Source organism: Triticum aestivum, chromosome 4B (genome assembly GCF_018294505.1).
Source record: "Triticum aestivum cultivar Chinese Spring chromosome 4B, IWGSC CS RefSeq v2.1, whole genome shotgun sequence".
Classification (NCBI taxonomy): domain Eukaryota; kingdom Viridiplantae; phylum Streptophyta; class Magnoliopsida; order Poales; family Poaceae; genus Triticum; species Triticum aestivum.
In genome coordinates this window covers 511,850,192-511,873,835 of record NC_057804.1, presented here as the reverse complement: position 1 = coordinate 511,873,835, position 23,644 = coordinate 511,850,192, and the positions used below count along the sequence as shown (strand labels likewise).

Below are 23,644 nucleotides of genomic sequence, written 5' to 3'. Positions count from 1 at the left end.
GGTATAATCTTTCGAAAGTCGTGCCTGCGGTTATAGGCAGATGGCAATTTGTTAATGTCCGGTTGTAGATAACTTGACACCAGATCCGAATTAAAACGCATCAACCGCGTGTGTAGCCGTAATGGTCTCTTTCCGGCGAAGTCCGGGAAGTGAACACGGTTTTGGGTTATGTTTGACGTAAGTAGGAGTTCAGGATCACTTCTTGATCATTGCTAGCTTCACGATCGTTCCGCTTGCTCTCTTCTCGCTCTTATTTGCGTATGTTAGCCACCATATATGCTTAGCCGCTGCTGCAGCCTCACCACTTTACTCCTTCCTTTCCCATTAAGCTTTGCTAGTCTTGATACCCATGGTAATGGGATTGCTGAGTCCTCGTGGCTCACATATTACTACAACAACAGTTGCAGGTACAGGTTATGCGATGATCATGACGCGAGAGCGATATTTGCTTGTTTTGAAGTTCTTCTTCTGCTTCTTCTTCGATCAGGGGATAGGTTCTAGGTCGGCAGCCTGGGCTAGCAGGGTGGATGTCGTTTGAGTTTCTGTTTGTGTTTCATCCGTAGTCGGATGACGCTCTGATGTATTGTGATGTTGTATTCGTGTGGCATGGTTTGCCTCTTGTATGTATCCCCATCTATTATGTAATGTTGATGTAATGATATCCACCTTGCAAAAGCGTTTCAATATGCGGGTCTATCCTTGGTGGGACCTTCGAGTTCCTTTTGGATAGGGTCGCATATTGGGCGTGACAGGCGAACCATTGGGGGCGTATCCAGGGGGCGTGCAACAAATGGCACGGGATCGTCGAGGAGGTCGTCGATCGGCCGGAGAGCGGCGCCAGCATGGAGGATTAGGTATGCCACACCGTTCTCCCGCCTCTTTTCGCCGTTCACAAGCCGACTGTTTGTTCGTCCCCGCGCAGTTGATGCGCATGTTCGGCCTGTACCGGCAGGGCAACAGCGACGTCGAGTTCAAGTACCTCCACGTCTACAAGCGCATCGACAAGTGTGACAAATGGGCGGAAGTCCGGCGCACCATCGAGAAGGCCAAGGAGACCTACAAGCCTGACACGCCGACTCCGGGCGCGTCATATGGGCGGCCGGACGGCAACAAAGGTGCCAAGAAGGGGAAACACGCCGACGCGGCCACAGCTCGCGTGCAGGAGTCCATCCAGCACTGCCTCGCCGACGCACAGGTCCGGGCCGCCCTTCGTGAAGAGAAGACCGAGGCGCGTTGGTCGGCGTTGATGTCGACCAGCGCCGTCAAGCTCGACCTGCTCCGGACCAACGTCCCCGCGAAGAAGAGGAACACCGACCTGGCTTTCCTGCCCGGCGGGGCGGACATGCTCCAGAGCACCGACGAGGCGGAAGGCGTGGTACAGGACGCATGTTGGCCTCATCCTGGATCAGCTTCCCTCGGCGACACCGCCCACGCCCACGACGCCCACACACACGCCGACGCCGCCGCCAAGCCCGGCCGCTGATGATGCCGAGACTGCCCGCAGCACCGAAGCCACGCCGCCAAGCACAAAGGCCCCGTCAAGCCCGCGCACGCCGACTCCGGCGACGCCGGAGGCCGACCTCGCCGCCTGATGCGCGCGTCCGTCCTTTTCCTGATGCCGAGACTGCCCGCTTTTTTGTACGCCGAACATAACTCATCCAGACGCCGATCTAGTCCGCTTGATCGCCGGATTATGGCGTCTATTTTGAGCGCGGAAACGACTATGTTTGAATTTTGCCATGGCTTGGGGAGCGGCTAGGGGCGTGACTAGGAGCTAGGCCGGCCCCAGGGCCGAACTAGCGCCGGCTCGCCCCCAGGGCGCGGTTTTTCTGCGCCCTAGGGGGCCGAACGGCTGGAGATGCTCTAAGTGTATACTTGTATGTGTGAGCATATGTACCGTGTTAAAAGAAACTCATGGAAACGATTAGATCACTAACAACTTCTGGTGATTGGAGAGTAGGCTGCTACGGCGGCGCGACTGGATGGAAACGGAGTATATAGCCTCTGCCTGTCATGCTCACCCCTTCCACTGCCTAGCATGCTCGCTTGGCTCAGTTGATGCGAACGGAAAAGCACAAACGGCCTACCATTTTGTTCGTCGACGGTGGTCGGAGCCCAGTGCCACTGGTCTTACAGCCGGAGTTGCCGCTACTTCTACAAAAGTTCGGATTTTCTATTTCTCAGTCAACGAAGTTTGCACATCAAACTAGAGTTTCATTTCCAAAATATACAACTACTTTGCCAAATACCGACGAACTCCATGATATGTCTGCCGGAAACAGAATCAACAGCAGGCGCGACTGACAAAGGGATGTAGTTATTTCTATTGCATGCTATGAGACGGTCACGTCAAAAAAAAAACTCAGCCGTGCGAACAAAGCCGGAGCAGCGCTGTTACAGATAGATAGCGAGGTGAAGGATATCAATTACGGCATATGGAAAAGTAAAAGGAGACGTGTACAAATCGTAGGAGGCCCAAAACCACCTCACAATAGATTTGTATATATAAGCATTAAAAGAGACATGTTGTTAGCTACACTCAGGTAAACCTCAACAGCGAAATCCAGACGGCTCTGATGAGCATGGGAGCATGCTTGATTTTGAATATCTGGATTAGACCTTCGCTAAATGCCCCAGGGAGACCTCCTGATCAAACCCAAGGTAGCAATCTGACACAACAATCAGCTTTGCCTCCTGAAAAGAGTATCCTCTCGTCAAAACATTTAAAAGTGCATGTAATTATCTAAGCACAACGCCAACACGAAATCATGAGTCTTCATTGGAAAAAAAAACATGTCCTGCATTTGCCTAGATCCCAAGTTTATACAGCAATCTGACAGAATCCACCAAGAACTATGGATGGGCATATTAGGTCTGCATATTGTTCAGATTCAACATTTATACAACAAACTGAAGCCCTGAATAACAACAGATGCATAGCGAATGGCCAAACATGGCAAGGGTAAAAGGTATATGGTAGAGCTAATATATTGGCAACTTGGTGTCGGCTCTAGCATAGTAAGGCTCATCATTTAGATTGCTGCTCAATTATTATTATTTATTAAGTAAAAAAATTAGACAATTCTTCGGCACAATCGTCAAGTCACTCAAGCAGAGCAATATATTCGCACTGAGCTTTGCTTAGCCTGGCAATTCACATGTGGAGGAATTATTACCTGGATATTTAACATCGGTGGCAATTCCATGCGAGTGTTAAGCACACGATCTGCAAAACTAATTCTTTTCAGACCATATAGCTCCGAGCTTGTAGTATTCCCCAGGACCAGCCACCAGGCTTCTTGTTTCGCCTACAGAAAACAGCATGGAAAGTTAAATGCAAAGGCATTTATTGAACTTCAGGAACGAACATTGATAAAAAGTCCAAAAGGCAATAATATTGAAGCTAAAGAGGATTTACGAGTACCACATTGGAGCTAATATAGTAACAGTCAGTTACAAGTATAAAAGGCAATTATTAGCACAAGATATCATGAGTATACAAACAGTTTCTTAGAACACCGGAAAGCTCTGTAAAAACGTCAAACTGGCAGCTACCCAAATAGTCGATTTCTGCTATTTGCTTTGCCGAATCTATCACCCGTTTTCTCATTGCACAGGGTAATAATTCTAGGGAGACTTCATTATTATCGACACATGGCAAGTTTGATATGCCAGTAGCAAATCAGAGTTGTGAGATAATGTATTCTTATTTCATTATTTGCCACCTAGCACATTGGTTTCTGGCTGAGAAATGCGGCTTTCCCTGAGATAGCTTAAATTACTTGTTGGTACACTGAAACTTTCAATTAAACCTATCAAGTTATTGTATAATATTTCAAATATTTAAAAATTACTGAAAAAGTTACATGTGGATTTGTTTATCCAATCTTTTAAATCAAACACCAACTTGGAGGCTATATTTATCATGTTGGATTACTCATTACTACTCCCTCCGTCCCATAATATAAGAACGGAGGGAATAGTATAATACTACCTCCATCCTGGTTTATTGGTCCCCGTTGTATTATGTGCCAAATTTTGACCATAAATTTAACTAACAAAATATTTATGCATGCCACCAAAAATTATATCACTGAAACCTATGTTCAAATACGAATCCAACGATATATTTTTTGTTGACATGCACTAACATTTTTTCAATTAAATCTTTGGTCAAAATTTAGCACAAATTACAAAGGGGACCAATAAACCCGGACGGAGGTAGTACCGCTGAAGCATACATTACAGTTCTCGAAAGTACCACTATGTCAAAGGGTTTTGTAAAATTACTCCATCCACCTGTAAGCATATGTCGCCATGGGATGCATGCAGTAAAATATTGTCGACTATATTAACTCCCTCTGTCCCATAATATAAGATGTTTTTTGACAGTGTAGTGTCAAAAAACGTCTTATGTTATGGGACAGAGGGAGTAGATAATACCATAGATATGACTTGCAGGTCGTGAAACTTTCGCTGGTATATTATTAGAAAGCACTATAACAGAATCTTGCATTTGAGGCCATAAATGGACAAAAGTTTAACTTATGTAATAGCAGCCTGATCCAATGATAAAATGACGTATGTTTGACAATGAGATGCAAGCAGTACTTATAAAACATAGCAATTTTACATAGTCACTAACCTTAGGGAATTTAGAGGAAAATACTCTTGGCGAACGACGTGTATTTTTAATTTGCATTCTAATGTTCAGCATTTGAGGTTTTGACTGCTCCTTATCTTCATTCTGTAGCTTAACTTTAACATCAAGGCGAGGGAAATGTTGCAGATCCTGCATGATACAAACATAATATTCACAATATGATTTTTATTTCCATCTGGCGGTACGAGGAATCGAGGATATTACCAAATGACCTTTATTGCATGGATGACATGAACTATCCAGTGATACAAGTTGTAAAGGTGCCTCTCAGAAAATACAAGCCGTAAAAGAGAACTGGATAAAAGAAAAGTGTGGACTTGCACCACACTACGTGAAAACCCAAGGTTTCAAAAACATTTTTGTTCCAAACAGAATATGCTTATCACTACTATGAGGCTAGAGACTCTTGGGCACAATACAAAAGCATAAGTGGCTGAGCCTAACACAAATAATATTTCTCGGTAATTTTTCAATAGCAGATTTGGTAGCACTTCTGTTCCATGCTAAAGATGGGAATACAGATATGTAACTGCCAATCATATATTTCAGCAGATATCTAAGATCGATAGGGAAACAAATGTTCTTCCATAGGAGTGTTCTTCCAAAGGCAGTGCAATGGAAGTCCAAAGTAGTACCTGATACAAGTCTGCAGCAGAAAACGGTTGAAGCAACTTGTGTAATTCTTCACGAGAATGATCTAGCAAGCTCAGAACTGTTGAAACTCCCCTGCCTTTAAGATGATCTAGAAGGTTATCATTCATGGATGGTAACATCAAGAGTGATGAATCTCTCTCAAACCAGAGACCCTGATAAAACAAAATTGAAGTTCAGTTCATAAAGAAAAACCCTATTTGGAATTCTGACACTGGTACAGTGTTATCCTTCTGTACAGAACCTAGCTGCCAGCCTACCACAGATCATCAAAATGAAAGAAAATCTGAATCAACAGCATTCACCTGTATGATCATTTGTAAGAGATGCATACATGTCAATGCACTTGAAAGCCATCCACTGTTGGCACATACATCAATCATAGCCTGTATAATACGTATGCTCTGATCAAGAATTGACTTCAAGTCAGTGATATAGTCACTAATTGGTAATTCTGCTCTGGAGAAGTGTGCCTGCAAGGCAAACATGGAAAGAAGAAGGTACTTAGCACCTCACTGTACATTGTAAAGTATGTATTAGCCTTAACATCAGTTGAACTCCCCTTACCTGGAAGAGTAAATTAGCCTTAACATGTGGGTCATCAAGGTGGTGCTGGTCAACTGAATAAGGGACCTTTTCACAGAGTGTTCGATTCAAGGTATCCTGAATAGGAGAAAAACATAAGTGCAATCAGAGAGATAACATTGTGACAAAATCAAGTTCAGGGTATTATACTAAGATCATAATGTTTTGATGGACTGGATGTATGGTATTTTTCCACCTCCAAACAAATACTCCCTCCGTTCCTAAATATAAGTCTTTGTAGAGATTTCACTATGAACCACATGCGGATGTATATAGATGCATTTTAGAGTGTAGTTCATTCATTTTACTCCGTATGTGGTCCAAAATGAAATGTCTCCAAAGACTTATATTTAGGAACGGAGGGAGTAGATAATTGCCTTGAATAAAAAGAAAACCAGTTTGCTCTATCCTTCTAATGTGGCAAAATTTGGACAAGACATTTCAGATTCGCCGTTGCTCACACTCTAAATTTGTTGCTTTCCTGAAATGCATTCGCCAGAACGCGCTGCACAAATTACTATGATATTGTTTGTCTTAGGAGGGATCACGTGAAAGTTCTGTTTTCCATTGTGCATGCGTACTTGTGAACATATTACCTATGGACTGACCGACTGATGCATGCTGCAGTACACAGTTGTGCTTTTTATGCCTTGTCTATTCTACAAAAAAGATCTTCTGTGAATTGCTAACAATTTAGGTATATCTAGTGCTACGATGCACAATTTGTGTTCTGTTTTCTGGCCTTTTTACTAGGCTGTGGCAGAATATTTGCATCATAAGAAATTCCTTTTTTGGACAATTGGAAGCAATGGTAAAGTTGATGCAACCGAATCAGTTGGGGCTACTGTAACATGGTGTGATTGCCTGGTACACACAAGGGCAAAAGAGACATTTCAGCCACCTCCACCCTATTGCATATGCTACACCAGCCCCATGGATCCTCTTCAAAATGCAAAGCCAAAGTGTGCACATGGGTGTGATGCATCATTCCATTGAGTATCTACATATATGGTACATAGGTGCAGATACACGCCTCTAGTCACCCAGTCTATCTCTCTTGTTTGTTTGCTTCCCAGAAGCAAAGCCAAAAATTAGGGTGACAAAGAACAAATGCCATGGATTTGAGTGTCCTTAGCAATTTTTCCTTCAAAAGTTTCATGTCAGGACTGACAGGCTTTGTCGAAGGAACTTAATCCATGTTCAATCATTCTGTAGAAAAAATGGAGGAATGCTTGGTTTTTGGAAAAGAAGGGTTCATAGGTAAACTCACCTCATTATGACGTACAGGAAGCTCGTCGAATTCTGCAGCAGCTGACAGTATGTGCACAAAGGCCTGCAGAAAATAGTCTGAGCTATTAATCCTCTAGCTATTCCAAATCAACTGGTGCTACAAGAGTCAAATAAAGAACTGCCGAATAAGTAAGGCATCAATTTTACTTACTTCCAATGATGTATTGGGACCAATATTTGACCCAAACATTGAGACAGTAAGGTAACTAAGGTAATATTGTGAAGCTATTTTCCCCAAAATTAAAGACTGCACAGAATGGTCATCCACTTTTATGCATCCACTGTCTTCAAGATCTTCAAGTGTAGTTTCCACTAACCTATTTATACAAAGCAGGATAGACAGACTGTCATGTGATGTTAAAGCTAGTGGCAGGTCTAAGCTAAATGAGGTCCTTGTTTATCACCTCGAGAGATAAGCATTCAAGGTATATGTTTCAGTATCTTCCAATCCGTAGTAAGATGGATTAACAACCTGCCGAACAGACATTGCAATAGATGCATATAGCCACATCAGAAATTCATAACGATATAATGAAGGACTTCTATCAATAGCTTGAGGGTAACAGGTTTAAACCAACGGGAAAACACAACAGCTGTATATATCCAACGTATGTACGTACGTCAATTGTAAAGTATTTAGTATCCATGTTAATTATGGTTTTGACCACAGAGAAAATTACAGCCTGAAACAGTGAACTTGAAAAATTGTCCAATTAAGTACTCCCTCCGTCCAAAAATACGTGTCATCAAAATGAATAAAAAAATGTATCTGGAACTAAAATACGTCTAGATACATCTCCTTTTATCCATTTTGATGACAAGTATTTCCGGACGGAGGGAGTATAAGTTAAAAGAACATAGTTAGGAAAGAGAACAAGATAAATACCAGTCTGCGATATAGGTAAGTCCAAGTAAGATAGATAATTGCCTCCTCTTTATTACCAATTGTGCTCGAAACAATCTCTGCATTTATGTGATCGTGCAAGTGCTCCCTCAGATTACTTTCAACAGGGAACGGTTCATACAAGAACTGAAACAATTACAATAGTGAGTATTAAACTCAAGATGAATAAGCATCGGACTGTTCATTAGGTAGACAAAGTAACATGCTACCTTCTTATAAAAGCTCTTTTTTGGTTCATGAACAAGAATAACAGCTTTGCCATGTTGGTCATATTGTGGCCGGCCAGCACGACCCATCATTTGCAGAATATCTGTGATAACATAATCAACATATCTTTTTGTTTTCCCGTCATAGTATTCAGTACCCTACAAAAGAATGGAGTGAGTGCTCAGATAAATGTCGTCAAAGATGAAGAAAATGTGAAGCATCATGTCACCTTGATTATGACCAGGTGAGCTGGAAGATTGACACCCCAAGCCAGTGTGCTAGTGCATACTAGTACCTGCCAAAACAATAAATTATGTTTACATTTTGCTCAACTATGTGACCAAGTTCATATAAAATAGACCCTGCCAAATAACCATACTGAAGTGAACAAAGAACCTGTTAGCAAGAAATTCAGTTATCAAACAAGGCACACCTGAATCTTGTTGTTTGAAAAGAGTTCCTCAACCAAGGATCTATCTCTATCATTTAGACCTGCATGATGAAGACCTATTCCAAACTGAAGTGTATGTCTCAAATTGCTATCAGTGACTTGTGAAAGAATCATGTCTAGAGAGTTATCTGCCATGCTGAGGAACTGCGTTGGTTTCTCATCAGATGCTGCAAGCTGCAATATAGAGTACAACACATATAAGATAGTAGCCAGCTATATACTTTCTTAGTGACAGAAAAACAGAGCAGCATTCTACCTGAATGAGATCAAGAGCTGTAAGTCTCGTCTGTCGACGTGATGACACAAAAATGAGAACTGGTTTATCAGGTGAATGAGTACATATGGCTGCATATGCTGGTTTGTTCATGCTATTCATTCTCGGGCAGTAGAACTTCCCAGGATATCCCTGTTTGTGGAAAAAAGGCAATACAAATTTATGATGTAAACTGTGAAGCCTCTTTTAAGCTGTGATATATCAAAACATGTAACGATCAAATAAATAATTGACTATCCACAGATGGGGAACCGGAAATATTTTTCTCTCCTCGAGGTAACACAAAACTAACGATTACCTTGCCTAAATATCTGCTCGCGGGTTAAAAGAAGTTTCATCCAAGAATGCACAAGAACTAATTAATGAATATGTTTCTTAAAATACAACTTTAAAAAACAATGGTTGTGTGTATCTTTTTGCCTAAAGCCAGCATCATGAGGAAAGTGACTCTACTGGAGAATATGGGCAGTTGTTATTGAACCAAACAAGGAACTTACAGAACAACTGAAATCCTCCTTACCTGAATATGCACTTCAAGAGGTACAGGCCTCACGCTGGGCTTGAAATTAAACAGACCATCATCTCTGACGCCCAACCAATCGGCCAAGTCCCTGAAGTAGATGCAAGTGGTCAGCCCACACAGAAAAGTGATCCGGTGATCGTATAAATATACACATTAAGAAAATAAATACAGATACATGACAAAAGCCTATCCTGGGCCCACATGCTCGAAGGTGAAGAAAAGAATATACGTGCATAACATGCTCGAAGGTGGAAAAATAACATAGATGTACATACCATAGAAGTAGGTGTACTAGCAAAATCTATGCAACCATAAGATTTTTTGTGTTTTCTAACTGTATTAGTCATTCATCGTGTACAGCTCGTAAATGGACATGCTTTTGTACGATTTTTTTGCTAATACACTTGTTTTTTGCACGATACATATCAGTAAAAAGATGAGAAACAACACTTTCAAGTTGTTGAGAGCACCAAATCCGTGTCCTACATGATAACACCTATGATTCTCAAATACACTGAGAGTAGTCCTAGCATTCATGTCATAGGATTTATTCTTAAAATATGTGTACACTTAATTGAATCCATTGATCAGGACCCCCCCCCCCCCCCCCCCCAACCAGGGGAGCCACTGGTCAAATACGATTTAACACTGGTGCATGTATGATGGCATGGCATTGTTGCTGCAGTTCATACGTGGGAAGAACTCATAAAGCACATAGATAGCTTTATAAAATTACAGTGTAGATAAGGATATTCTGATGTACTAGCGGATAGAGAGAAATGCAAGCCAAAGTATCCCTTTGAAACATACCGAGCATTGGCTAATGCTGTTGATAAACCAACAAACCGAATTGAACGTTCTGTTTGTGATGATATGTATCGCATTCTTGATACGATGACCTGAAATAAGAAGTTTCACCATTGTAAACAATTGTAAGGACACCTTCAAAGAAGGATAAACACAGCAGAACATATGGTATTGAGGTGAATCAATGTAAAAGACGATAAGTTGTACAATGTTGAGATATAGTAGTACAAAGTAAATGAAGTTACTTGAGAGGCCATATAATATGTTAACGATCAACAAGAGTCTGAGTTCATAGGCAGCCTACAGTGTAATTTAGTAGAAGCATTTATCAAGTTGTGCGTATGGAAGGGTTACCTCAAGAATAGGCCCACGGTCAGCTCCAAGAAGATGTATCTCGTCTAATATCATGAGTCCAACCTATCATCAGCAAGCTAACAAGTCAGTGCAACTTAAAATAAAATTATATACTCCGTATAATTTACAGAAACAGAGCAAAACAGAAAATAGCCAACGCAGAAATAAAAAAATTAGACCTTCATAACATAACTTCTACTGTGCCAACTGCGACTAATCCCATCCCACTTTTCGGGGGTCGAAATTATGATATCAGCTGATAATAGGGCCACCATGTCTGGTGTAAAATCACCAGTCATTTCAACCTGCCAAAAGCATCACTTCAATTACATTAAGCACGATGATGTATTGGTGGCAGAAAAGAAGATGGAATGCTACAAACCATCTTCTTCCCAAGCTGAGTAACAAGCCGATGTCTCCAATCATTCATTCTTTCTCGCACTATAGCCTTTAGAGGAGCAATGTAAACTACCTGAAAAGGTGTCAAACATATCAATGCCAAAAAATATCTCGGCTTTATACAGGAATTCAATCAACAAACCTTCATGTCCGGCTGGGTATTGAAAAGATGAAGCATTGCTAGTTCTGCAGAAATTGTCTTGCCACTCCCAGTTGGTGCTCCCAAGAGCACATTGGTTTCAGTGTGATAAAGAACATGGAAAGCCTGGAAAACAAAATCATCAGGCAGAAAGTATATGCATTAAAGGAAAAGGTACATTAAGCTGGAATCAGCCGGCACAAACAGTGTATGCACCAGGCATCATACAGCAAAAGGAATACTCCCTCCGTTTCTAAATATGAGTCTTTAGAGATTTCAATAGAAACTACATACGGATGTATATAGACATATTTTAGAGTGTAGATTCACTCATTTTGCTCCGTATGTAGTCTATATTGGAATCTCTAAAAAGACTTATATTTAGGAACGGAGGAAGAATTTGATAACTTCCACTAATAGGAAACAGATTGGTAAATTGCTGTAGGAATACTGAACTGAAGTATCGAAAACATTTAACTAGAAAGTTATGTGGTGTAAATACACTAGCATTAGCATGCTGAAACATAGCATGAAACAACCAAGACAAAAGATAAATGGAATCCAAAGTGCACCTGTGTTTGTATGGGATTGAAATGGGTAAATCTATACAAATCTTCGTATGCTTTGTTGCCAAGAGCGCTCAGTGGAAGAGGCTTCAAGTCCAAAAGTTCAGTGTGTGTTATTTGTGTCTGCAGGAAACACATGCAGAATTCAAGATTTGACAGTGGAATGTAAACACTGTGGAACTGACATAAGATATTGCTAAATTCACCTGAGGCAAGGTAAGATTATGAAATGAGACGGTAAAGATTGACTCCGAATGCAGCCAGGAGTCTGATACAGCTCGGATATAGTACTGCGGCGGATGAGGCTCAAAGATCGGTATATTAAAAGACATCTTTGTAGGTGTACCTCTTGCCATCTTCTTTGTCAGTGTGAAGAGCTCCGAATGATAAATAGTATCATTTTCAGAATCCTGAAAACAAATGTGCATGTTTGACCAAGTTTTTAGAAAAGAATACCAATATCTACATTACCAAATTTGTATCAATAGATCCATCACGTAAAGTATTTTCATAATTTATTTATTTTATAAGTAGATGTCGATATTTTACTCTATAATCTTGGTCAAACATACACAAGTTTGACTTGCACGAAAATCGATACACCTTATATTCTGGAACAAAGGGAGTATAAGCTAATTCTTTGGCCCTTATCAGTTGCTGGTACACAATGTCACATATCTATACATGCATCCAATAGTAACTAACTTAACACTGAATGGGACAAATTTAGATTGGCAACCATAAATGGAAGTTACAGAATTTGATCCACTGTACAGTTCTTAATACAACTGCATGCACAATGAGCTCATGTCTTAAGTCCAAAAATGATGACGATGTATATAGATGTATGTCCATCTCTGCAGTTACTAGTCTCTAAGCACAGTCATATCAGTGGCATCTTCAAATAATCACACCAAACTGTAAGCACACTAACCATAGTCCAGTACTATACATTAGATAAGTTTTTTCAACTCTGCTACAATTCTAAAACGATTTAGTGTCAGGTGCAAAAACATAATATGTGTAGATTAACACACCTCCACAATAATCAACCATCGTTGTGACATGCCATGGTGACGATCCTTCCACACAAATTCAGGAGTTATAAGCAGGTCCACCTATAAATTATCATAGTAATCGCGTAAGTGGTAAATAATGAACTAATTTAAGAAAAAACATCAGAATAATTGAGTTGACACCAGCTCTTACTTTCAGAACAGTCCTGGTGATTGGACTAACGGAAGCAGATAAGTTGACATGTGGGAAGTATCCAACATACTGCTTAACCAACTTCAGTAGAAAAAAAAAGTGTTAACTTCATCAGGTATAGTCACTAGCTCAAACTAATAGAATCAACCATATATGCATGACTTGTAAGTCTACACATACCCTTCCCTGATGAGAAAAACGAATGAGGGCTCCAATGTCATTTTCCTCCATTTCATAAAGACGGTCCAGGTCCACATTTCTTTCCTCAAGTTTCCACAATATCTAGTTCAGAGAGCATTAATTATATTTGGGAAACGAGAGAAAGACGATATGGTAAAAAAAAGTGATGACCAATAGCAACCTCAGGAGAAATGTCCCTATCGAACTGCCTAAGTGGATGGAGATGTGGCCATATTTTGCGATCTACGGCCTTGCAATATTCCAATAATAAGGATGTCATCTCAGACCACCCCCTTCGCAGACAAATCTCAAACAACGCCCTCATAATGCGACCCAAGCTTTGACTAATGTATTGGGCATCAGAGTGTAAGGAGGAGCTGTCAACTGAGGCACGGGAAATAAAAACCTGAAAATAGATCAAATTCCTCAACTTAGGAATGTTCCTGGACTCAAACTAAATGAAAAAAGTGACAGTTCTTCAACAGTAACCTGTATGAGAATTGAAATTTTCCCATGCTTGTCAGTCGGCCCACCCTTAACTTCCAATGGGCATGCTTTCCTGGCAAGTGTTTCTAATTCATCTTGTTCTTCTTCTCTAACTACGATATTTTCAAATTCAGAGGAATGGGCCACCATGTTAATCACCTGAGGTAGGTATCAAGAAACGTCAATAAAACTTCACGAGCATCACAAGCTGTAACAAAGAAACCACAAAAGGAGATAAACCAACTGCCTACCTCACTTTCACTCATGTGACGACGAAGCATCTCGTTGTATGTCTCAACACTGGAGTACTGAAGGTAAAAGTGACTTGCAATTCGACCGAGCTCTGTGCAGTAGAAGTTGCCACTCTTTTCATCATAGCGCATCATCTTAGCCTTGTCTAGCGAACGTGCAGCATCAATAATAAATGACCGTTGCTTGGCACCCATGGAAGGATCTCCGATCACCTTAATGGTTAGACAAGTTAAAATGTTGTCACAATCAAAGAAGTGTTGGGTACCAATATGTTCAGTGAAACACCTCAAAGAGTAATAAATTATCTAGTTTCTGACATGATACAAAATGGTTGTTCTTAAGAATACAGGGACCATGACTTATTTCTGAAAGAATTAATGCGTTAAAAAGAACTATGACAGTGTAACAGATGTTAAAAGAATATATGTACAAGGACTGCTTTTCAGTTATTTTACTCAGATGATATCAAAAACCACACTAGAAAATTTGCCATCCACTGAAAAGAGTGATATTGATTTTATACATAAAAAAAAGTGTGAACAGTGGGAGAAATATCACCTCTTCCCAAGTTATCCCATACACCAGAGGATTAGTCTTCATCCTTCTAAATAAGTATGTATAGCCAAGCCAGGCACAGGCCTCCCTGACATTTGTTACAGTTCCCAAGGCAACCTCAGCATTCAAATTATCTTTCAATGATCCAAGGAACTGCAAAATAATTGTGGTCACGAAAAATTAAGCGTGGACTGGAAAGAACTTACAGCAATCAACCAACTTGCCAAGGCTACATTTCAAAAAGAAAAAACTTGCCAAGACTACAAGCAAATAAGAAACTAACTTTGCAAATTAGCAATGTTTAAGGTATTAGTAACTACTCCCTCCGTTCCTAAATATTTGTCTTTCTAGATATTTCAACAAGTGACTACATACGGAGCAAAATGAGTGAATCTACACTCTAAAATATGTCTACATACATCCGTATGTTGTAGTCCATTTGAAATGACTAGAAAGACAAATATTTAGGAACGGAGGGAGTATTAACTAGTCCTAAGAAACTACCGTGGTAAGGAAATTAATTAGTATTAGATCATCCACAGTGGTCCGTGTACTTATCTAATGCCATGACAAACCAAGATTTTGTTGAGGTGGGGATGAGGAGATGCAACTTGGAAGAGATGCAAGGTAGCACAAAAAACAAGGTATAAAACAAAATGTGCAGTGAAAAGCTCACCATAGACTTAGAGAGATAGAGAGGGAAGAAAAATTCTATGAAAAAGAATAGCAGATGTAGGGGAGGGTCCTCTGTGTATTTTCAAGGGCAAAATCGATCGAATATACAGGACAAATACTAGTCAACAAAGTGTGACACTATTCCAGCAAGTACTCCTCTTCATGTCCCACCTATTTGATTGAGTTTGACCATGATATTTGCAGAGCTCTAGAATATATCCCCCACTACACTGTCATTTTTCAAGAAAATTAGAACTTCTAAGGTTTATTTTTCGGAATTTCCACCAAACCGCACAGTTTCACCGGATACACCGCCTCTACAACTCAATCTTCTAACCTATAACTGGACACAGAAGAATATTTGATTGATATCGTTCACAGCTTGTTCTAATATCCTCCATTGTAAAAGGTCACATGTTTGCTGACCTGGCTTTCTATTGGAAGCTGACTAGTCAATAATCTCAAGTAATAGGCCAATTTGTCATGCGTCGTAATAATAATTCCTTCACCACTTTTATCAAACTGTGGCCTCCCAGCACGTCCAAAGATCTAATAAGGAAATGAAAGAGCATTAGAATATAATATTTGAGTAATAGAAATGAAGGAATGCAAAATCACGACAAGTTCAGGGAGGTACCTGCATCACATCGAGCATCCCCAGATCTCGCCATCCGCCAGCTTTAGCATCATATAATTGTGTGCCCTGTTTGTTGGTAATATATTACTTTATGCAGCAGGCCAGCAGTGCAGTACATTGTGGGAAAAAAGATTGTAGACAACTGGAAACATATGTTGGCATCCTTGGATCAGCCAAAAAATGTATTCAAGATAGCACAATCATAAGAAGGGTATTGATCTGCATCCATCTAAACCAACTGAACTAAGTTTTTTTACTATCACCTTTTGCAGAGATAATTTAAGTATGACCTTTCCAAGGAACACTGTTATCTACTCCCTCCGTTCCTAAATATAAGTCTTTGTAGAGATTCCACTACAAAACTACATACGGATGTATATGGACACATTTTAGAGTGTAGATTCACCTATTTTGATCCGTATGTAGTTCATAGTGTAATCTCTAGAAAGACTTGTATTTAGGAACGGAGGTAGTATTTAATAGTATCTATATATACTGAGTTTACTACCTCTAAACAAGTCACTAAACTGTTGAGTTTTTTTAGTATGACCTTTCCAAATAACACTTTTATCTATTAACAGTATCTATAATTAGTTACTTTACCACCCCTAAAGAAGTTACTAGACGGAATTAAATAAAATATAACTAGTGATACATATGCTGACAGTAATTTATTTTACCAATATTTAGTTAAGAAATAAGTCATGTAGATTCCAAGGAAAATGTTTCTATGGAATAAAAAAAAAACAAATAGACACTAACCTTTATAACAACTGTATGAGCTGGTAAGTTTACTCCCCAAGCCAATGTTGCTGTACAAACAAGGACCTAATCGAAATAAGTTAGCACATGACTGAAACTAATGAAGGTTGCACAGAAACTTACTTTCAAGAGACCATCAACTTACTTTCAAGAGACCATCAGCAAACAAGCGCTCCATCAAATTTCGGTCAGAACGCATCATTCCAGCATTATGTATGCCAAATCCAGAATCAAAAAATTCTATAACTTCACGACTTTTGGCTTTACTGACATCTCTCTGCAAACACAACACTAGGTAAATAAAAATTACTAGATTTAAGGCTAATAATAAAACCAGAATGGTAAAGTATACCTTGATCAATCCGTATTGGGGATGGTCTGCATTTGAAAATAACTCCACTTCCCCTGCTTTTGCAGCTAGGTCAATCTGCAAGGCATGATATAAGAATGTGCAACTGAAATCAACTAAAAAATGAATACAGATATCAAGAAAAAAGAAACAAGAGGACCTGAAGAGTGTCTTATAAATAGAAAACATAAATAACACTATGGAAGCATAATTTTATTACATTCAAAGAACTTATGGAGTAAGGCTTGCTGGAAGTTAGCATTGCACGGGACGATATATAGCTTGGCATATTGGTAAATCACGAGTACAACAGATAATTTCAGATAAACAAAAGCTTAATGATGCGCAGACATTGAAGATATAGAAGTATGGCAATGCCAGGATACTTGATAAACAGTACTCCCTCCGTAAAGAAATATAAGAGCATTTAGATCACTACTTTAGTGATCTAAACTCTCTTATGTTTGTTTACAGAGGGAGTAACATTTACCACACGCAAAAATCCTCTTATTAGAAAACTATTACTTACTAGGGTTCTAGCGGTTTTCCCTGTATCCTTGCGGGTATGAACAAAAACCAATGCTTGATGACCTTGTTTAATGGACTCCACAACCTAACAAGTTGATATAGTGTTAAAAAGATCTGTATGAATGACAGAATCCAGATGGAACTACGATACAAAAGAAAAGAGACCTTGTCATAGCAAATACTATTGAATAGATCATTTTTCTTGGCGTAATCCCTTTCAGTGATTCCAATGTACTGTTGAGCAAGAGGAACTGGACGGTAACTCGAGTCAAAGTAGAAAAGGCCAGTATCTGCATTAACCCGCAAAAATTCTGCAACCTGAAAATGAGAAACCCCATGGTTTAATTAATTGCATGTACTCAGGTAGAGGACATGATATTGAAGGTAACAAACCTCTTTGTAAGTAGGCAGTGTAGCAGATAGGCCAACAATGCGAATCATTGATTGCATGGACTCAACCTGTCAAATTCAGATCACTCATAAATATGGATCAGACATAACAAGAAACAATATCTAGAGAAGAACAGGCATATGATATGGTCCTATGAGAATGTAGTCAATTTAAGTCTGTCCATTTATTATTTTTTATAGTTTTTACAAAGATTTATAGTTTACTTTTTGAAATCGTTAAATATAAGCACCCCTTTGATCATAACAAGCGAATAGATGGGCTCCTATTTTTCTCTCCAAAACTGACCTGGCGAAGAGTTCGAGCAACTAGTGTCTCAATTACTGACCCTCTATCATCATTTAGCAGGTGCACTTCATCAATGATTATCAGCTTGACCAGCATTGACAGTGCCATATCACTGCTTTTGCGTGTAATGACATCCCACTTCTCAGGAGTAGTCACTATCATCTGGGTAATGCACAAATAAATACAGTTCACAAGGTTAAAAAAAGTACAGCTCGGAAACACAAGTTTAAATAATGAAACAAATAAAGATAATACCTGTGTTTCCTCAATCTCACTTCTGGTCAACTGCATGTCGCCTGTAAGTTCTTTAACAACCAGGTTCAATGGAGATAGTCGACGACCAAATGTTGCCGTTACCTCTGCAGCCAAGGCCTACATAACACAATTTTGATAAATATAGTGATCATAAGAACCATAGTTACCTGATCCACAATTCAAATTTGTGGTTCGCAATTTTCTACCTAATACGAATCGGCTTCGCTTAGAGGGTGCACATCTCCGATTCGCGAATCAAACATGGGGTTCGCTAATCAGTAAAACTTGATAAGCAATGTGTAGGGATCAATGGATTTTGTACACATAGCAACACAGAGGGGGGCCTGGGCAGTTGCCAGCCCAGCCCAACAAAAAAATTGTCTTCTGTACATTCTCAGTGGCTGTTAACCCAAAGCCACCCGCTGCCACTGCTCTGTTATGCCTCTCACCCTGCACTCCAGAAGTCACAGCCCTCCTCCAAACTTGAATTTGCAGCCACTACTCTGCTGTACTTCTACTGATTAATTTCCTCCAGAACTGCAGTTGCAGCCACAACTCTACTTCTCCCGATTCATTCCTCAACCATCTTGTCCATGGCGGCGCGAGGGCAGCTGTAGTCAAAGGTGCATGGTACAGCAAGCACATTGGAAGGGTTGAGCAGCCACCGTAATAGCATGGTCGGCTAGTGGCGGAGGCAGCATGGGTTGAGCAGACACAGTGTGGTTCCATCTTTTCAAAGAATTGGATGGCGAACCATCTTCTATCTGGAGCGGTTCGGACCCTGATCTAGATCAGGGTTCCATGCCTTGTCTAACGAATCCAGTGACTATGATAAGAGCATCCAACAAGAACAGAGTATGTAGGAAGAAGAATACCTTCATTGGTGCAACATACACTATCTTGAACTCGTTTTTATGCAAAATGCCTTCCCTGAAGTGCTGTTTAACCTGTAGATTAATCAATAAGCAGAACCCGTCAACAAGATTCGGGAAAAAATCGCTGATAAGGTTCAGAAAGTCAAGACTTCATAACAACTATGCAGGTTTTACCAAGGTATATACCTCATGAAGAACTGCAATCATTGCAATATTTGTTTTGCCAGCACCCGTCGGAGCACAAACCTGAACATTTATGCAAGTTAGCTATGACAACAGTGGTACACATAAACTTAATGGCACAAGCTCTCTTCTTGAGCATGGAAAGTGCAACTGCACATATAGTGGATTTAATTACGCACTAGAATGTTCTCATTGGTGTTGTATGTGGCTTGAAAAATACGGCTCTGAACACGGTTGAGTGACTTGTATCCCTGGAAAGCAGCTTGGGCGATATCATCCAACTCTCTTATTTCAATCTGGAAAGAACAAAGAAAGTTGTGTTGTAATCAACAAAAAACAGTAACGTGCGCAGTCAGCAATTTATTCAAATCTGCTGATGCTCAAGGCTAATTAACTCGGTGCAGGCTAAGCCATTTCGCTACGGAATTAAATATAGATAAAAAAAGAAGGAAGATTGCATGCATGCATTCAAATATGAGTATTTCAATCAACTGGATTAATGCAGTAAACTACCACAAGGAAAATGTGAGCAAATTGATTCTTGTTGGTACTTGGCATTCACCATTTCATGAGATCATAAAATCACCTCAAACTAAATGTAATGTAGGAGTTACCCTCTTTCACTAAATCTTTTCAAAAAAATATGGAAGGATCCACGAAGCAATACAAAAGTATGTACATGACATAAAGAGGCTATAGGAATACCAGTTTCTCATTGGGTCCCAATGGTGCTGTAGGAGTTGGTGGAATTTTCACTTCTTCATACCCCTTCATATGTTTCCGTGTTGTTCCTTGAGGAAGAGAAGTTACTTGGAAACTACTCTCCCCTTCTCCAGTCCCAATCATGTCATCAAATGGCTGCTTTCTTTCACTTGCTAGAAGAAGGGATGAGAAATCGTCAGCACCAAAATCATTCATTCCATTTTCTGCACCACGTTTGGCACGCCTTCCCTCTTTCCTCTTAATCTTATCAAGCTGACGCTCATACTCTGTTTGTATTGTTACCTGCAGGCATAGTGGATGTGAGAAGTCATTTAACACTGGATTACCCACTTCATCAGAAAACTCATAGAAGTAGTCTTACTTGTGTGCCATATGTTGGCATCTTCGGCTGATTATTTGAAGACAACTTTTCTGATTTCAGTATCGTCAATCCATGCTGAATTGCATCCCCTAGCTCTTTTCTATGCTGCAGACCATGATGACATAACCAATCAGTTCCATTGCATTAGACAGGCAAAACAAGTGAAGTTGCTCGTTAACACAAACAAATGAAAGCCTCCTGTTATTGACCAACGCAACGATAAACTAGGAGCTTTGCTATCATGGCCAGAAATCTTGAACTTCTAACTCGACAAATGAAAGCAGGCAGGCCAACAGGAATATTTGTAGCAACATCTGTCAGTCCACAATCACTACCAGTGTCACATTTTCAAATGGTAAATCTAACATCAGGTGCTGGTTACACAAAATCTGAGATGAATGTATAACTGACATCCAATACCTTAAGGTCCAAATTTTGAGCAGGACAAGTCTACATGTGCATAGCTACTCACTGGGGCTCTCATTCTCACTTTTCACCTCAAGCACCATATGGCAGATGGTCTCTCATAGCCTCATATGCTCATGTACATATATATACTGCTACAACAGTTTATCATCATAACTGCATAGCGTATCAGGGCAACATAGCCTTCGGGGTCTTGCAAAGATCTGTTTAAGGTTCAGATTTTAACAAGTTAATGCAAGGACTGGCAGTAACAGCAGTCATTACGTTGTAAAACTGATTGACCTATCTCATAGTTCAGTTGGGAGACTCAAATTTAAGAACTCTTCTGGGTTAACTATAGCTGCTCGATTCTTGCCACAGTGAAAGCACAAATTACGTGTCAAACTGATTAAAGAGATAAACAAGGGATAGACTGTAGAAATCTTTCTCTTATGAATGAGAGTTATCAAGATGAACAGAACAAGGCCACATAATGCACTGGGTCATAAAAAAGAGTAACCAACAATCATAGTAACTTAATTAATGTCTACTGAACTTCTGGTTTCCTCCACTGGCCAGTTTGCTGCCTGAATTTTAGCCGGATATTAGCCTTTGGACATGTAGCCCAGCCAGGGTTCTGAATGTTATAAAGTGATTTGCTAGTAACTGAATCCTCGGGCATGTTTTGCTTATATCACATTAATAAGTTGCAAGGATGCAAGACTACGAGGTATAATGTCCTGTTGAATATCAGTAGAAGTCGTAGTAGTTGCAGGAATCCAGCTAATTATTATTTTAATTATTTGATCCAGGTATCATGTATGAAGAACCATGCAAAATAAACTGCACGCAGATAATGACAGGGTATTGGTCTCTTACTGAAAGAAGATCCTGAACTATTTCAAAGGCACCATCCCCAACCATGTCCAGCAGTTCACCAGCTATCTGCAATGTTGGAATGTTGTAATATTAAATGATTGAGTCAATAAACAAAGGGAATACCGGAAGCAAATTATAGCAGCACCTCGTCGCCTGCTTTATTGGAACGTAGCACTCTGCACAAAGCCATTGCAAGTTCATCTCCCGAGAGCATCGAGCCACCACTTCTAGTTATCAGATCACACTGATCTTTTAGCCACCTCAAATCCACAGGACCCGCAAAAGCAGTTGAATTACAAGATGTAGTGCTGGCATCATGCTGCTCCTCTTGAAATGAACTCGATACACCACTTCCCAATGGTAGGTCATCATCAAGCGTAACATCAATAATGAAACGAGAAGGTGCTTTGAAGTCAAAGCTTGCCCCAAATTCACTTGTATCATCTCCATCTACGACCTTCGTGTCTTCCTGTACAAATTCCTGAATGCTCCCCCGTTGAAGGGAATGGAGCTTCTGAGCTAACTGAGCTAACTTTTTCAGAACTGAGTCTTGCACGCTGTAGCCCACAAGTCGTTCCAATTCATTCCTACGGAGATAGATAAAATCATGAGTAGAGGATTCCGGCAAAAAAGGATCTACGGCATTTGCAACATGCTATGTCATATGTTCTTCCTAAATTTAACCATGTTTAAAATATGGAAACATGGTGGGCAGCATTCAGAGCAAAGCAGCTAATGTGAGGGCTCTCCACTTAAAAAGCCAATAGCATATACCTTCTCTGGAGGGGCTTCTGGGTGGTGTCGGACTCCGTGCCAAACAACCTATAGACAGCCTGAGCAACCTGCTGGAGTTCCTCAGACACCACCTCCCCGTTCAACAACTCCACCACGGCGCCGATAAACTGCTTGTACGCCTGGCGCACATCGCTGGGAGCTGCAACAATGGGTGGCAACTTCAGAAAGTAAAACGCAGAGAGACACGCACACACCCACGCAAATCCGTCGCGTCGGCTCTAGCAGCCGAGCGCAGGCGGGGAGGGTTTTGGGGTAGTTACCGTCGTCCCAGTTGGGCACGAACCTCCGGGCGAGCGCCCACTCGTCATGCGGCCTGCGAAGACAGCACGAAAGCGTAAGGGATACCACGGATTCGGGCCGGGTGACTGAAATTGGGGTTGGGAAGGGGATAAGCGCGGTGATACCTTGGGAGGGCGCGGGCTTGGAGGGCGGCCTTGCGGAGGAGGTAGGCCTGGTCGGCGTCGAAGTGGGGGCGGAGGGAGCCCGTCAGGCGAGGGAGCGGCGCCAGCATCTCGGAGTCGGATCGCCTCGGCGAGTCGGCGGCGAGGGGTTTCGGGCGGAGGAAGGCGGCGGGAGCAGTGGAGAGGCGATGGATGCGAGTTTGGGAGTGATTGACTTGGGTTGGACTCTGGATCCCGTCCTGGTGGTGACGGAGGGAGACGCCCCGCGCCGAACTTGCGCCGCACGGAAGCGCCTGCGCCGGTGGACGGTGGTGGACTGGTGCTGCTTCGTTTCCGTGCGGCTCGCCCTCCCCTCGCTTCTACTCCTACCTCCCTACCCTCGCCCTCTCTATTGGCTAGACACAAGCCCAGCTTCTTCTTTTTTTTTTCTGAGAATGGCTAGACATAAGCCCAGCTTTTTTTCTTTTGTTTTTGAGCCGAAGACACAAGCCCAGCTGACCACCAAACAGAACAAAGCAGGGCTGAAGCCGGGGATGGAAGCCCAAAATCAGTGCCGGATGGATGACAGGCAGCAAATACCGCGGAGCTATATATCTGGCAGCAACTAATTAACGAGCGCTTCTT

General features: G+C 41.0%; 1 protein-coding gene across 1 annotated transcript; it reads right to left on the bottom strand.

Annotated features, from left to right (window-relative positions):
- Window positions 1-2,301: 2,301 nt before the first annotated feature.
- LOC123092984 (DExH-box ATP-dependent RNA helicase DExH14) lies at window positions 2,302-23,413 on the bottom strand. Its single transcript, XM_044514857.1, has 49 exons — window positions 23,024-23,413; window positions 22,880-22,932; window positions 22,599-22,758; window positions 21,970-22,411; window positions 21,825-21,890; window positions 20,541-20,645; window positions 20,162-20,461; window positions 19,636-19,752; window positions 19,460-19,519; window positions 19,274-19,345; window positions 18,399-18,515; window positions 18,144-18,305; window positions 17,840-17,905; window positions 17,612-17,764; window positions 17,448-17,531; window positions 16,922-16,996; window positions 16,715-16,846; window positions 16,570-16,635; window positions 15,808-15,873; window positions 15,597-15,719; window positions 14,499-14,648; window positions 13,940-14,152; window positions 13,692-13,847; window positions 13,384-13,608; window positions 13,203-13,304; window positions 13,023-13,103; window positions 12,851-12,931; window positions 12,020-12,223; window positions 11,820-11,936; window positions 11,251-11,373; window positions 11,092-11,181; window positions 10,889-11,014; window positions 10,710-10,772; window positions 10,359-10,447; window positions 9,546-9,636; window positions 9,008-9,157; window positions 8,734-8,925; window positions 8,530-8,595; window positions 8,303-8,458; window positions 8,076-8,219; window positions 7,594-7,661; window positions 7,341-7,506; window positions 7,170-7,232; window positions 5,882-5,977; window positions 5,620-5,787; window positions 5,299-5,469; window positions 4,646-4,792; window positions 3,177-3,308; window positions 2,302-2,694 (listed from the first exon to the last, which is right to left on the bottom strand). Exons 1-49 carry the CDS (start codon window positions 23,128-23,130, stop codon window positions 2,614-2,616), a joined length of 6,237 nt encoding a protein of 2,078 aa, XP_044370792.1. The 5' UTR covers window positions 23,131-23,413; the 3' UTR covers window positions 2,302-2,613.
- Window positions 23,414-23,644: the final 231 nt, after the last annotated feature.